Below are 16884 nucleotides of genomic sequence, written 5' to 3'. Positions count from 1 at the left end.
AGTAGTTGGTAGCCCCGCTGTAATTCCAGAACACGAGGGGGTTTCCAACATCGAGCCTACCCTTGTTGCACAAAAGTATTCCTAAGGGATTTCACATTGACTGAAATATAAAAAAAAAAAAAACTGTCCAGTTTATACTATTTTAAAAATACATCCATTGTTCCCAACTGCCCCCTCTCTCTTCAACATATACTTTTCCTTATATTCATGGTGCATCCCTTATAGGGGGCATGGAGTTGATTTTTTTTAATATCTAATCTGGCCTCTTTGTTTTTATATTTACATGTAACTGCTGATAAATTGTGCTACCCAATGCAAAACTCTATGCATATAAAACCCAATGCAAAACTCTAAATATGTGTCTTGCTTACTCTAATGTTTCCTTGTCTTCGTTCCTATTTTATTTGAATGTATTTTGGATTAAAATACATCCCGAATCACTGCATTTTCTCAGTTATCAATGTGATAAGCTGCTAGAGGAGTAACGTGAGGTGGGGGTTCTGCAGTGTCCTAGGCACAGCTGAAATGCAGTCTTTATTTCTTACCCCAGAAGAATTGAATCAAAATGTGGGATAGGCAATGAGTTATATTTGTATATTCCGTAAGTAATTCTGATGGACAACCCTTGGAGCCATCGATCTGGATCCTACTTCCTTTTCCACTTCTGCAGGGTAGGGACAGAAAAGCTGTCTGAGAAAAGTCCTTCAGGATCAGTCCACTTTCTTAGTGTGTCAACAGAGCCTTGCGCCCAGGGGCCAGCTATATGATCCAAGTTAGACTCCAGCCCCAGATGTCTGCCTGTCTACACTGTGTGTACACAGCCAGAGGTGTACCCCTCTTAAGAGAGGCCTGGTCCTGAAGTCAGATGCCTTTATGGGGTCCTGTTTGGTGCCCAAGGCCAGCAGCCCTGGTGTCAGAACCTGGCTCTATACTCTTGTTTGTCCTCTCTGATGCCTGGTACGGCTGTTCTAGAGGACTGGCAAATCTTTATTTCCAGTACACGGAGGGATAAGTAATGACCTCTAAGCAGCCAAGCAAAGTGTCTTCTGAATCTACTCAATCACCGGGCCTGCTAGATTCTGTCTTCCTTTTACTTTAAGTCATTTGCATGACAATAATATTGGTGGCTTGGTGGACTGCACTTTATAAAGTCATCTGGTGTAGTCCTGAGCTTTGTTTCCTGCAGAAAGAAAGGCTGCTTTTAAAATTAATCACAAAAGTCCTAAAGGATATTGCAAAAATACCTCTCTGCCTCTCCTGAGGTATTTTAATGCTTCCAGCTGTATGAGAGATGGTTGAAATTGGCATATCAGTTGTACCTTCGTTATTTAAATAAGAAGGGGGGAATAAAACCCTGGAGAATAGAAAAGCAAATAAACTTTTTCTTTACCTTAAGCAAGAAGATATTTGTTACAGAGACAAGACCAAAATAAATGAAGGAGAAAGTAATGTTAACTGGAAACACAAAAAATAATATCTTAGTGTCATCTTCTTCCACCAGAAATAATAACAATAACAACAACAGCAATAATGTAATATGAATAATTGTTCACTAGCTGTGCCCTACAGTGAAGGCAGGCATTAGAGATTTGTCCTATCACATTATACATTCTATGCGCTTGTCCTTGTACTCAAAAAGCAAGTAGGGTGCAGAGAACTTGACAAATATTTTTCTGTTCTTCTAACTATTCCTCAAAAGGAGATTTGATTGGGGAAGGAATTCTGAAGTTTTTGATTTTTGTTCAGCCTGGCACAGCACCTTACTGTGAAGCGGCGCCCTGCCAGGTCCAGGCCTGCATCGCTGGCGCCCTGTGGGTATTTTCTAGTCCCTGGGGTCCAGCCTCCCTCTTGACTTTATCATACAGATCCTGAGCAAAACAGGAGGAAGGTGCAGAACAGGGCCAACACCTGAGAGCGGCTGGGGCAGGGGGTGTGCATGTCCTGCTGGGCTCTTCCTCTGCAGGGCTGAGTCTGCCTCATTTGTGGAAACCTGACAAGTCTCTGTCCGGGCCTGCTGTGCACACTGGACTCGGGACATGTGGGGACAAGGGTGGCTCCTGACTCACCCGGCCCAAGAGTTAGGTGGCTGCCCCAGGAGCTGCTGCTGCTGCTAGCACCTGACCCTCCACAGTTCTCAGGGGTATTTCTGGCCTTTTGGCGATGGTTGTTCAGGCTTTTGGTTATGCAGTGTGATCGGATTAGACGGGGGAGGTGAAAGAGTGCAGCATGCTCTTTCTGTTTCCAAGATTTCCTTTTGGTCAGGAGCTCATGTGCATGTCATGCTCCAAAGGCTCAGCATCCTGGCTGCCATGGAAGGTTGAGCAGCCTGACCTAGGTCCCACCACCCCAACACCCAGGTAGACCAGGCCTTTGCTGGCCTGAGGGAGGGTTCAGGGAGCATCAGGGAAGCTTTCCTCTTACAGAGGCATAAAGTAAGTCATCAACAGAGACAAGAGGGAAGGAGCCCAGACTCCCCCCTTAGCTATGGTGCCCAAGAGAGGAGAATTCCAGGGCATTCGAGAATAACCCTGGGGGAGTCTTTTCTGGGCATTTCTATTTCCAGGTATCTCCAAACACATTTATAAGGAATTTTTAAAGATTGCATCTTTGGTTCAGACATCCAGTGCTAAAGTTTAAGCACATTTCTCCCTCCCAGAGGTGGAATTCTAGTGAAAAGGGGGTCAGTTAACAAGAACACCACCGGTGACTACACACTTTCACTTCTATTATCATCCCATTTGACCCTTACTCTAACCCTGTGAGGTAGGCAGGGCAGGTACCAAACATTCCCATTAGAGAGATGAAGCACCACAGCCTGGAAGGTTTAAATAAATCCCCATGGCAGAAAGTGGCCCATGAGCCTCGGAAGCCTGGTCCCTTGGCTTGGTCCTTCTGCCACCGTTTCGCTGCCACCTCTAACTCATTTTCAGGAGACAAGTTGCTCTCCGTGGCACCCCTGGAAAAAGGGGTTGACTCAAGCTCTCAACCTGTCCTGAGGGTGGCACGGAGGGAAGATGAAGGGTCTGCCTCACAGCGAGCTCCTGAAGGAGTCGACTGTCTCTACTGCACGCGTGAACACAACCAGGACTGAAACAGTCCTCTGGAGAAACCTTTGAAATCTTTGACCAGCCTGAGTACTACTGCAGTAAAGTCCACCGGGATGCTTATATTTAACATTTTAACACAAATTAACAACATTTTGTTAAATACATATTGGGGGGGCGGGGAACGTGGTTAGAAAGAAGGGCAAACAGAATCGAGGTTCTCTGTGGGTCCTGTGGCCACAGGAAGAGGGTGGGGGACGTTTCTGGCGTCCAGCAGCCCATCAGTGCCCTGGCTCCGGGAACAACGGGACTCCCTGCTAGCGGCCATGCTGCCCGTTGGGAATGAGGTGCCTGTTGGCCCCCAGGCCATTCTTCACACAGTCTTTCTCATTGCCTTTGGCAGCCTCTTCCTCCTCTGCTCCCTCCTCTTCCTCTTCTTCATCCTCATCCTCGTCCTCATCATCACTCCGCACATCCTGTATGCTCTAGACAAAGGGGAGACGGGGTTGTGAGTGACAAACTTCAGAGGCTGGAATGCAAAGAAGCCTCTGCAGCGCGGGTTTGATTCCTGGCCGGCTAGGGAGATACCCACATTGTGCGGCAGACCTCTCCTGTCTTACCTGCTGCTCCCCTCAGCAAAGTCTTCGGTCCATTTGCCTGTTCTGCTCCCTGCTCTGCCTCTGGTTAATTCTCTCACCCTCCCACGCCTCTGACCTGTACCCCAGTTCTTGTATAAATAAATAAATCTTTAAAAAAAATTCCAGTTCAACAATATGGCTCCCTTTAAAGAAAACCCATTCAGCAATACAGAACATAAAACAAACCTTAACAAACATAAGGAATTGAAATTATAGAAAAGTACATTTTAGATCACAATGAAATTAAACTAGAAATCAATCTCAAAATATTTGGAAATTAAACAACACATAAATAATCAATGGATCAAAGAGGATTTCACAAATCCAATGAAGTGGGATTTGTCCCATTAGTACAAGGCTTGTTTGATATTTGGAAATCTGTGAATGGATATCAGAAAAGATTTGAACTGAAATGAAAACACAGGATGTGATAATATACATTTGTATCGGTGTAAACCAACATATATCTTAAAACATTTACAGTGTTGCAAATCAACCCTCCCTCATTAAACATAATAAACAATAACTTATAATGAAAACACAACATATCAAAATGTGTCCAATGTAGCTAAAATAGCCTTTATAAGGACAATTATAGCATTAAATGTTTACATTAGAAAGGAAGAAAGGTTTCAAATGATTTGAGCTTCTACCTTAAGAAACCAGAAAAGAATAACAGAATAAATCTAAAGCAAGCAAGTGAAAGAAAATAAAAAGCTAAGAAATCAATGAAATTGAAAACAGAAAGAAAATAAAAACAAAAGCTGATTCTTTAAAAGAGCCATGAATTTGATGAATCGCTAGCAAGACTGACAAGGAAAACAAGAGGGACACACGAATTACAAGAAAAGGAAAAGGTGATGTGACCAGCCACCCTACAGTAACAGAACACCCAGAAAAAGCCCATGATGCACTTGACAGCTTAATTGAAAGGGATCAATTCCTCAAAAAAAAATGCACACTATGAAGACTCACCCAAGATGAAATAGGTAACCGGAATTATCAGATAACTAGGACCAAAATTAATTTATTACAAATCTTCTGAAAAGGAACATCAAGAGGCCCACATTTCACTAGCAAATTCTATGAAACATATACAGAAGAAACAACATCAAATCCCCATAATCTCTTCCAGAAAGTCAAAGGGAGTATTTCCTAAATTATTTTATGAGGCCAGAATTACCATGATACCCAAAACAGACAGAAGGCCGCATAAGAAAAGGCAATGACAGACCAAAATCTCTAGTGAACACAGGCATAAAAATCCCCAACAAAATGTTCCAAATCAAAACCAACAATGTATAAAAATAGAATCCCACAATGAAGTGGGATTTGTCCCATTAGTACAAGGCTTGTTTGATATTTGGAAATCTGTGAATGTAATGTATCATATTAGTAATCTAAAGAAGGAAAAATCAATGATTACATTAATCAATGCAGAAAATTGATGTGAAAAATTTAATATCCATTCATGCTAATCAAAAGAAACAAATACTTCTCAGCAAGGCAGAAATAAAAGCTAATATTATACTTAACAGTGAATGACTGAAGACTCCCCACTAAGATTAGGAACTAGGCAAGGATTTCCTTTGTTACCACTCCTGTTCCACACTGTGTTAGAAGTAATCAGGGAAAAAAGAAAAGAAAGAAAAGAAAGGAAAGAAAGAAAGAAAAAGAAAATCTTAGATTGGCAATAAAAAAATAAAAGTGTCCCTATTTACAGATGACATGATTATCTATGTAAAAAATCCTGAGAATCTACAAAAATAACCTCCTAGAATTAATAAACAAGTCTAGCACTCAAGTTGTAGGATATAAGGTCAACCCCCCCCCCCCAAACACACACACAGTCTTGATTTCTAGGCACTACTGCAGTGGGCTGAAAAGTCACCCTCAAAGATAGATAGCAGGTCCTAATCCCTAGAACTTGTAAATATTACCTAATGTGGTCAAATTTTTATAGATGAGATTAAGTTAATCACTTTGGGATGAGAAGGCTGTCCTGGATCACGCAGGTGGGCATCAATGCCACCACAGGTGTCTTTATGACAGGGAGGCAAAGGACGATCTGACACTCAGGTGAGCGGCAATATGGAGACAAGACGCGGGGGGAGTGAGGCATGAGCTAAGGCATGATGGCAGTCAGCCGAAGTTGGAAGAGGGGAAAACAAAATCCCCTCCAGAACTTCTGGAGGAACACAGTCCTGCCACACCATTGACTCCAGACCTGTGAGAGAATCAACTCCTGTTGTTTTAAGCTACCAACTGGGTAGCAGTTTTTTTCAGCCACCACTGAAAACTACTACTACCAGCAATAACCAACGAAAATGAAAATTTTAGAATCAGTAACATCTATCATAGTCTTACATAATAAAATCCTAAGAAACATCTTTAGGATTTGTGTGTAAAACTGACATGATTCTGGGCCTCCCCTGGTGGTGCAGCAGTTGAGCGCTGGGCTGAGAAGCTGCCCGCAGCCTCTGCAGTGCCAGTTCGATCCCCGGCTGCTGGCGAGGGTCCCACATGGTGCGCAGACCTCTCCTGCCGCCCGCTGCTCCCCTCAGCAGTGTATTTCGTAGGTCTGCCTGTTCTGTTCCCTGCTCTGGCTCTGGTGAATTCGCTCACCCTCCCGTGCTTCTGACTGTACCCAGTGCTTGCATAAATAAATAAATCTTTAAAAAAAAAAAACTGACACGATTCTGAGAAAAGATAACAAAAACTGAAATAACTGGAGGCATCTTCTACTACGTTCTTGGGTTAAAAAAGTCAACATAGTGAAAAAGTCAATTAACCTCAAATTGACCTACAGATTCCACAATGATTCCACCAATGAGAATTCTGCTGAGTGGAGAAAGTTAGTTTCCAAAGGTTTCCTCCTCGATGATATATTAATATCACTTACATGGAATTAATAAATTTACAGGGTCTGAGAACAGCTAAGTGGTTGCCAGGACTGGGGTGGTAGGGAGTTATCTGGGGTTACAGAACTGTGCTGTACCGGGCTGTGGCGTTGGTTACCTGTGTGCAAATTCTCAGAGGTGTACACCAACAGGGAGAGTCAGTGTTACCAATGATAAGTTTTAAAATACAACATAGGGCCTCCCCTGATGGTGCAGCGGTTGAGCATTGGGCTGCAAAGCTGCCTGCAGCCTCTACAGCGCCGGTTCGATCTCGGGCCACCAGCGAGGGTCCCACATGGTGCGCAGACCTCTCCTGCCGCCCGCTGCTCCCCTCAGCAGTGAATTTCATCAGTCTGCCCGTTCTGTTCCCCGCTCTGGCTCTGGTGAATTCTCTTACCCTCCCGCGCTTCTGACTGTACCCAGTGCTTGTATAAATAAATAAATAAATATTTTAAAAATATTAAAAAAATAAAATACAACATAAAACTATTTCATTTTGGAAAACAAGCAACATGGCTTTCCAAAAAAAACACATCTGCTAAGTGAAATATTACTCTTGTGGGTGTTTTGGTTGTGAGGATATTGTCACTGTTGGTAATTAGCATGTTTTCTGTTTTTTTTTTTTCATGCAGACACTCCTTCCTGGACAGTTCTTAATTAAGAGTTATGTGTTTCTCCTCTTCCTGCTGTTTTCTGAGTACTTTTGTGAGGAAAACGCCTCCAAAATAACACTGTCCCTGGGGGAGAAAGATGGAACTGCTGCAGACCAGCCTTCAATTCAAAAGGTAAGAGATGATATGAATTATTAAAACAGGACTGGAACTCAAGCTCTGCCAAGGCCAGTGCGGGACATGACCCCTCATGCTCTAAGCCAGTTCACAAACATCTCTATTAAACCCAACCTGGAAAAGAAAAAAGATCTGTGGAAGTTCCCCACACACCATTTTTCAAGATGACATCCGTAACCACACCAGTTACAGTTTCCTTTTTGTGACCCAAAGACTAAAATTGACCATCTGGGGAGACTTTCTTGTAAAATGTAGCCAAACACCTCCTCTGTGCACAATCTTCATGCAAACATGGCTTTTAAAAAACCAAGGTATACTGTTTTGCCAGATCAGTCACAGAAGAGCTTCATGAGCTCGTCTCTGTATGTTCGCCTCTTATCTACAACAACACAGAAAGGGTCTCAAAATGAGCAAGGCCCTTTGTAAACACTGAGGAACAAACTTGGTGGCTTAAGAGGCCACAGAGAAAGGCACTGTCCCCACTGGGCAGGGAGCTGGGTGGGACGCGCGCCCCCTGCAGGCAGGGCCATTCAGGAAAGGGTCTTGCTTGGCTGATGTTTGCTTTCAAGGACCGTGCTTCTTGGGCCTCCTTTACCTTCCTCAAAAGATTTTTTGTAGGGAAGAAAGGGAAATTTGAATTAAAGAAAGACTAATTATTGCTCCAGAAAAGCAGACTATCATCTGCCTGCCCTTTTCTTCAGGGCTTGAAAGGCTGCTTTGACTGAGAAGTGAACTGGTCCTGGAGAAAGCTCCCCTTCACCCCAAGAATCCTCCTTCAGCATCCTCACCGCTAAGAGGCCGCAGACCATATGGAGACTTGGAGGTGTGTGTGTGTGTGTGTGTGGCGGGGGGTAGATTCCTGCATGGTTTTAATACATTTATTCTCAGACAGAACAGAAAATAAAAAAGCAAATTGAGCTTGTTCTAGGGGAATAAGGGATCTACATATTTATTAACATTCAAGTCACAGTGTTTTCTGGAACCCTGCCGGCCTGCTGGGATGAAAGGCTGAGGCTGCCTGCACGGGCGACAGTGAGCCTTCTTTTGGTATGAGCCAGATTAATTTCTTATCTTCCTCTTCCATTCTGTTTGGTGTTCTTTACACACCAGCACCCCTTACTTCCCCCACTCTTTAGGGTGTCCTGGGGTATTAGGACTTGTCTCATGGAAGCTGTTGGCTCTGAATCCAGAGGACGAAGGTGCCGGCCTCAAGAGGCTCCAGCACCTTAGGCTCGCGGCAGTTGGATCTGGCCTTCAGCAGCCAGGATCTCGCGGCTCATCCCTCTGCTGGGCTCACAGCCTCGCTCCTGCCAGAGCTCGTTACATGAACCTGACTTCCCTGGGCAGGATGACAGAGGTAGGCAGGAAAGCAAGAAATTATTTAGGAACAACACCAGCAACAAAGAGAAATCAACCAAAAGAGAAAGACCAGTGGTCTCAGCCTGGACATGCAGACACCGAGGGCCAGGCCACTCTGTCCTGGGAGGAGGCACAGCAGTGTCACCCACCTCAGCCCCCTAGCTTACTGTTGTGACAACCAAAAGAGTCTCCAGAGATTGCTAAACCTCCCTGGTAGGCAAAGCTGTCCCAGCTGACAATTACTGGTTGAAAAATATTTCTTAAGTCCTATGCATTGTGTAAGACATCAAGGACATTATGGTCTCTGTCCTAAAATAACTTAAGTCTATTGAAAGAGACAAACCCCAAGGGATGAAACACTAACAATAAACATATAAATATTATGAAATAGAGGACACCATGATGTATAATTTGGGGATCTCACTTAGATGGGGGGTGAGGCCAGAAAGGCCCTGAAAGGAAGTGGAACTCAAAAGTGTAATATGAAGGCTAAGCAGGAGTGGCTGAGAAGACTGGGGAAAAGGACATCTCAAGAAGAAACAGCGTGTGCAATGGCTCTGAGATGAGGACGTCTCGGCAGGCTCAGCAATGCGAAAGGCCAGTGCAGCTACAACATGGTGAGATGGAGCAAGACTAGGATGAAACCAGAGAGTAAGCACGGACCAGATTACAGATCTCATCTCACAAGTTCATGGTCAAAAGTTCAAATTTACTTTACGTTTAACCAGAGGCCACTGTGTGGCAGTGTTCGAGGTGCTGGGAACACACAGGTGAGCAAAACAGACCAGGCATCTGTCTGCAGAAAATGTCTGCTCTTATGGGGGCTGGTTTGTATATACCAGTGTCTTCTGTTCTGCATGGAAACACTTGGCTGAAGCCCGTGTGGTCACAGGTGGCACACCAGGGAGGCAGCACTTGGGAACTGGTGAGAAATGCCAGAGGCTGCTGGCCTTGGAGTGGCAGCGTTTGTGATATAGAAGAGGCACCCAAAGGCCTCCAGATTTGGAAGGGACTTAAGCTCATCAAATCCAGTGTCTCTTTGGTACTCTATGATCTTTATAACTGAGAAATGATGCACATATTCCTGCCTATACCCCTGCAGGAGTTCATTACCCAGTTCCCAGCATACAACAGTGCTGAATTGGCCTCCCTGTCCAAAAGGAGTCTTTGTACTTCCTTCAAACACTGGTAAATTTTCCAAACATTTAAAGATAGTTAACCAAACAGGAATATGCAAAGTAAATATTGTCGCTTCCTTAACAGCCGATCCTGATATGACATAGCACCGCAACTCCTCCCATCCTGTGTGCCCTATGCAAATATTCCCAATTTATCATGCTGGACAATTAACACACAATTTGCCAACTTCATCTCCAACAACAACAAAAAATTTCATGAAAACAAAAAATTTCAATAAATTGAAAGTCATACCCTGATATCTGGGTTTTATTTTTCAGGTATTTTTTTTTGTCTTTGTTTTTCAAATTGCAAAATTAATCATCTTTATCAATTATATGTGATTTGCCTATTAGTGAAGTATCTGGCCCTGATCTGTGTTCCATGAAAATCATTGCAAGAATTACCAAACAAAATAAACTTTAACAATGAGGACAACAAATGTACTAATGCCAATAGGAGAAAACTCATTTTAAGTAAGAGCATAACTTCTGCCACAGCATTTTCCTACACCTCTGGGAATGACATCTGCAACTATGGCTTCAATAAAAAGTACAGTTGTGTTTTTGAAATGCCTTAACTAAACTCTATGCCTGGGAATCTGTGGCTTTACAGTAATGTCGAAAGCCCAGGAGGTCGTGAATGACTCATAACGTCCCACTGCTTTCTGAATGCTCGGAGTCTAAATCCACAGTTGGCAATGAAACAAAGAACAATATAATAAGCATTTTAGGCTGTTTTGAAAGTAAACTTTTAGTTGTAACTGTATGAAAAAAAGTACATCCAAAGAGCTCAATTTTCTGAACTATTATCAAAATACATTCTTTTTTTGTTCTATTAGTTGTTATTATCCAAGTTAACAAGGCCATAGGAAATAAAAACAATGAGTTTTTCTCTCCCTCTTGCCATAAGGAGTTGCACTGAATTTAAATTGGAGTCTATGAAACCTGGCTAAACAAGGACATTTCCTTTCAGTAATCTGGAATATGAATTTTCTACACCAGTGCTTCTCCAGTTGTAATGTGCCTATGAATCACCTAGAGTCCCTGATAAAATACAGATGCGCTCTCAGAATCTCCTTCGGGTCTCCAGTGACCAGAATGCATTTCTACCAGGCTCTGGGGACACTGAGGCTGACAGGCAGGGCTCACCCTGTGGTGAACAGACTTTGTGTTAGGCCAGAACTTTCTAGATTGCTGCTTTCTATAAAATGATGTTGAAGCAAAGAATCACCTATAGGTCTTGCCAATTTTGAAATTCCACTTCAAATAATTTGGATTTCATCTCTAATTGTCATGAGTCTCTATAGTGCGGGAAGCAATATAAAATTACAAGTTTGTCTCACTTTACATTGGTCGTCGTTTCAAAATAATCAGTAAATATCTTCTAAAATGATTCATGCTTTAATTTTCCACGGAAATGTTCTATTTAAAGACTTCCTTTTTTTCTACAAAGGGAAGGCTCACAACGTGTGCTTCGACAGTCTGTATTTTCATTTATAAGATCTTTTCCCCTAACATAAAACCCCTATGTAGCATGAAAGTTTATTGATCTTGTTAATATCTGCAAGATGAAATATTTGTGGAGGTCACTTCAACAAACTCCACAAATGTGGGGTAAACTGCAGCTATCTCTGCTTTTCAAAGTCAGGCCAAGTAATGGGGAGGGTGTCCACGGGAGGGGTGTCTGTGGACGCTGGTCCAGTAGTGCAGAGGACACACAGACGGTTTTCTCCACTTCATCTTGTGACTCCTAACCTGACAGGCAGATTTCAATTACTTAGGTTGAGGAACAAGACTGTCAAAAACATCTGTGCCTGGTCCTGCCATTGGCCTGAATAAGACCTGGCTGTTGATATTTTTCTTATAAATTCTAGCCCATTGTGGTTAACATAGCTAGAATGTAACAAGTTGATCTGAAATAAAAGGTGGGAATCCTGGGAGATGTTCTGGGTATAAGGGTATCCCTTACTCTATATTAGCTTTAATATGATTATAATCCTCCCTGATGAAAATATATATGAGGCAAAATAATCATGGCTTCCCATGAACTGGTTTCTGTAGAATATTCCTGAGTTCCTTTAAAACTGCAAACCCCACCCCCTTCACCACCTCACAGGTACAGAACCTAGAGTGGCCCCATATCCTCCTGCTCTAGCACGCTTACACACACACACACACACACGTAATTGACAAAGGGAAGAAACAAAGGTAGGAACGCCTCAAAGTAAGCAGAGCTCACTTCCGGTCCCTCTACACTTTCATTGAGCTTCGTCTCCTGCCATGACTCTTTCCTGGCTAAGACCCTGGGGTCTCCAGAGGATGGAATTTCTTCATATTCTCATAACATCTCACACCCAGATAGGTGGGTAAGGGAGATTTTGGGGGTGCAGTTAGACTTTGAGGCATCTATAAAACCACAACAGTAGTCACCTTGTAGCTACTAAGGAGGACCAGCTCTGACTCAGTTCTCGCCCCAGAGAGGAGGCTTCAGGGGAGGGCTGAGGAGCCGGGATCAGAGGTCGCAATCCATCTAAGTGGGTGAGGAGAGCCAGTCCATTCCCTGAAAAGATATGACCCCAGATTCCACACTGAAAATGTCACAGGTGCGCACACACAGGCCCAGACTGCCCAAAGTCATCGAGGCCCGAGCCCAGCCAACCACCTGCGGGGCGCTGTGCAGCATGGGCTGTGGAGCCCTGGGAATGTAACAGTGCCCGGGACACTCTCCCCAGCATCTCCTGGTTCTGTGACATGTGACAAAGAGGCACCACTTGCAGAAAAGAGCCCCGAGAGTCCAGAGCTCCGCAGATGGCACACCTCCTATTCCCCAAACAAAGCACGGGTAAAGCGGTCTGCATTGTAATCATTTGGGCACTAAAGCCCACATGAAAAATCAAAATGAAAACCTTTGAAGGACTGGTATACATTACACATACCTACAAACTGAATGAGTTTTCAGGAATCAGGTTGTCTCTCTTCTGTTACCTGGTGGTCTCTTCCGAGACTTCTGCAGCGGGGTGGGGAGGGTGCGGCCATGGAAAACTGTGGCAATGAGCAGGGGAGGTGCTGACTGGGGCACCTCTCCCCTCACACCTGCCTTTACCAGTCTCTCTGGTCCAAGAGCCCATTACTAAAACTTTCACACTCTGGGACGAATGTGCAGATTCATTAAGAAGCTGTGAATTGCATGTGTCCACTTGTCCAGGCAGATACAGAAACAGAAATAAAATTTCATGTGAGACATCTGTGTGTCTGCGAGCGTAAGTGGAAGCGTGTGTGTCTGTTCTCTGCTAATGAAATGGAGATACCTGGGTCTTTTCTGGGATATATGAGAATCCACTCCGTTTCTGTGAATGAAATGATTCTTTAAAGCACGGGCAGGAGACGCCAGAGCTTATTTGAACTCTTTCTTGCTGGACTTCCCCCACCCAGCCTCACATCTCCCTTGTTTCCAGCCTAGCAAGATCTGACCATTGGCTCAGAACAGAGGAAAGAGAGACAAGACCTGAGGACCCACTGCTCACACCTTGAAAAGTGCCGGTGCCTTGGGGGGGGGGGTCTCACTTCATAAAGGCTGTCCTCACCTTCCTGCCCTTGAATGGCCTGAGAGACCGGCACTCCAGGAACCAGAGTCTTGAAGGCCCCTGCCAGAAGTCAGGTAAGAGAAGGAACGTCAGGGGACCCCAAGGGAGCTGACAGATGACACAGCAGGTGTGGAAAATCACTCACATGAGTAAATCACTGATAGGCAGTTGCAGAGATGCGGGGCGGCCGTCGTAAACAGACCCCCCTTGCCACTGAATCTCCCAGAGCAATAGGCCTCACTCAGCTGCTGGCGTCCAGCTGCTCTCTGCACAGCTTTCCAAGGAGCACAGGGTGGGTGGAAGAAAACGGAAATAAAATCTTGTTTTACTTATTTAAAATTCCGAATATAATCTTCCTGCATCTGAGGTCAGTTTGTTCGGGATTAAGAGATGGAAGGATGTGCTGTTGTCAGCCACAGAAAAAGTGCTGTGGGCCAGGGTGGGTAGTCACAGGGATATATGTACAGGAAGGGACAGCAGGTCAGACAAAAGCAACAGGAGATGCCCAGGGAGACCGTAAAAAGGTAACGAACATCCCAGTAGAAGAAAATGCCTGGTACGGTTGTCCCAGCGTAGGGAGAAAATACTTGACAGGAAACGCACCCGCTGGTTCCGGTCCTGGTCCTCACGGCCGAGGGCAGCCCCGTTCCTTTGTCCCTCGGAGCCTCGTTTCCCCATTTGGCAGGTGAACCCCTTCCTCCAGTTTTGTGCTACTTCCATCTCAAAGCATGAAGGTGAGGCTGGGTGTTCTCCCGAGCGTTTATCTCAGTCCTTGCTGTGCCCCTGGGTCTGTTAGAGGGTCTCTCAGGCAAGGGCAGAGCGAGGGGAGTCCTCAGATGGCAGGAGGAGCAAGAAGGGGCCAGTTTACTCACAGCCCTGCCTTGCACCCTGGTACATTATCTTTCTTTCCGATCTTAGAGCTACATGATAATTGCCTGTGCTACTTAGACTCCTTAACACAACGCACCCTGTGAAGTATACCCAAACTCCAGTTTATGCTTGCTTCATGTCACAGAATCCCCTAATGGGGATTCCTCAATGAGACTATCTAAATAGCACCTCTATGAAGGGCCTCCCCTGGTGGCGCAGCGGTTGAGCACTGGGCTGCGAAGCTGCCCGCGGCCTCTGCCACGCCAGTTCGATTCCCGGCCGCCGGAGAGGGTCCCACATGGCGCGCAGACCTCTCCTGCCACCTGCTGCTCCCTTCAGCAGTGTATTTCGTCAGTCTGCCCGTTCTGCTCCCCGCTCTGGCTCTGGTGAATTCTCTCACCCTCCCGTGCTTCTGACTGTACCCAGTGCTTGTATCAATCAATCAATCTTTAAAAAAAAATAGCACCTCTATGAAGAGCTGGAATTCACTGAGTACTTGTAAGGTCATGGTAGCACAGGTCACTGAGCAAAGTCAAAGGACTGAAATTGGTGAGAACTTAAGAGGTCATGCTAATTTCATACAGGAATACACATAGCACCCCATTCCCACAACTCACACACACACACACACTCACACACATTCATTCACGATGCTCTGAGGACATGTTCACACACACAGCACTACTGGGGAGACAGACACAGACTCAGGGCTCTGCTGTCCCAGGGCTATGGGGTGAGTCCCCCTCCTGTGTGACCTTGGGCAAGTCACATAACTTCTTTAATCTTTGTCGCCCTCTTCCTTTATCCATAGTGACCATGACTTGGTGAGCAGTGAGGCCTGAAGAGGGGTCCCAGTGTCCTGGCAGACACTTCATAGTCTCAGCTCCCACAGTCTATGGGATTCTCTATTTTTGTTGCTGAGCTGAAAGTACAGTATGGGAGAATATTTAAATTTGAAATTCTTTGAGCCACGCAACTTTGTGCATTATTATAAGTTTACAAATTCCACTGTTGTTTTTTGGATCGTTTGCTGAGGTGGCTAATCTGCATAGACAGACAGTCAAGACACGGAGACATAAACTGAGAGCATCTGTAACACCCTGTTTCAATCATCAGTCTTGTGGTATTTTTTAAGAGATTTTGTTCAGCAAAGGAAAGCTTTTACATCCACTATTATCTACTACCAAAAGAGATTTGGAAGCTTCTACAGATTTTGTATTTCTTCCCTAAGGCGCTGATATCTGAGAAAGTCAAAAAGGATCATCCAGAATGTGAGTCACAAAAGTCAACTGGCAGGACACAGCTTAGAAAACACTCAGTGGAGCCCTTGGCGGCAAGTGAAGGACTGTGATGCCTGCCCGGGGCTGCAGGGCTGTCCAAGCAGGAGAAGGGGGGACTCCACGGACAGCTGACCGCCAGGCTCCTGGGGGTTCACCTGCACTCTGCGAATTGGTGCAAAGAACTGAGTAAAATGGGAACATGGCTATGGTGATGGCAGCTGACCCCCACCACAAGCTTACTACGTGCCAGACATTCTTCCAAGGGTTGATTTTACAAGGCAGGTATAGCATCACCCCCAGATCACTTTGAGGAAGCAGAGGCGATGCACAGGAGTCACGACCCTGACATTACACAGCCAGTACATGTGAGAGCTGGGTTTGAATCTACATAGAACCTGTATACAGAGCTACGACTCTAATTGCTTTACCTAGAAGTGATTTGGGATTTAAAAAAAAAATCACAAAACATATTCATGTGCTTTTAAAAAAATTAAAAAATAAGTTGAAGGCTTTGTGCTGGGTTTTAATCTATGAATTACTCTGTTTATGTAGTCACTGTTTTTTACTCCAAAGAAGTCTTTAAAATTAATTCTCTAGTTATTAATTTTCTGCCTTCCATGTGAATAAAAAATAATTAGATAAGATGAAGTATTACAAGTTAAGAGACTCGGGTTCCGGTTTCTGCTTTGCCATGAAATGACTGTGTGAATTTGGTGGAAGCCTCAGTTTCCTCACATTTATTAGAAGGTCCCTCTCTAACTGAAATAGGTCAGGGCATTGAAAGTGTCAGTCTGTGAACTTAAGAGGCTCTGCCTGCCTGCCGCGTGCAGATGGCTGGGGCAGGTTGCCAAGGGACTAGTTTCTCCATCCAGGCTTCAATGGCTGCTCGCTGCACCTCCTCCCCCTGAGTCCTGGCTCTGGACCAGACTAGGATGTTTCAGAGACATGCTTGAGTTGGCCAGCACCCAGTAGGATATTTAGAAAGAAGAAAGTAAAAGCTTAAAGATGATCAAGTTCTCTTAAGTAATATTAAACAAAAGCAGGCTGTGCTCCTTCTAATTTCCTCTGAAAGCTCTTTTTGTGTTTGCAAGGAGAATGACAAGAAGAACATGTCAGCCCATCATGCCTCCCTATGTGATGTGTGGGCTGGTGGTTCATCCCCAAAACCCCATTTTATAGGAGCCAAGTCTTGTTCTCAAGCTGCAAGAGGCCTGCTAACCATGGTCCACATGTGAGTGTCCTG

At 44.7% G+C, this 16884-nt stretch overlaps 1 protein-coding gene across 1 annotated transcript in view; it reads right to left on the bottom strand.

Annotated features, from left to right (window-relative positions):
* Nucleotides 1-3361: 3361 nt before the first annotated feature.
* Nucleotides 3362-16884, bottom strand: part of CERS3 (ceramide synthase 3) — a gene marked incomplete at both ends in the record, with an annotated part of 60660 nt that continues 47137 nt past the window's right edge. The window contains one exon of the mRNA XM_084253056.1: nt 3362-3529. Coding sequence (XP_084109182.1) covers nt 3362-3529 — 168 coding nt within the window. The remainder of the gene's footprint in view (nt 3530-16884) is intronic.

Source organism: Talpa europaea (genome assembly GCF_964194135.1).
Source record: "Talpa europaea genome assembly, chromosome: 14".
Classification (NCBI taxonomy): domain Eukaryota; kingdom Metazoa; phylum Chordata; class Mammalia; order Eulipotyphla; family Talpidae; genus Talpa; species Talpa europaea.
Note: the sequence above shows the minus strand (reverse complement) of the source record. Positions and strands in the feature narration are given on the sequence as shown.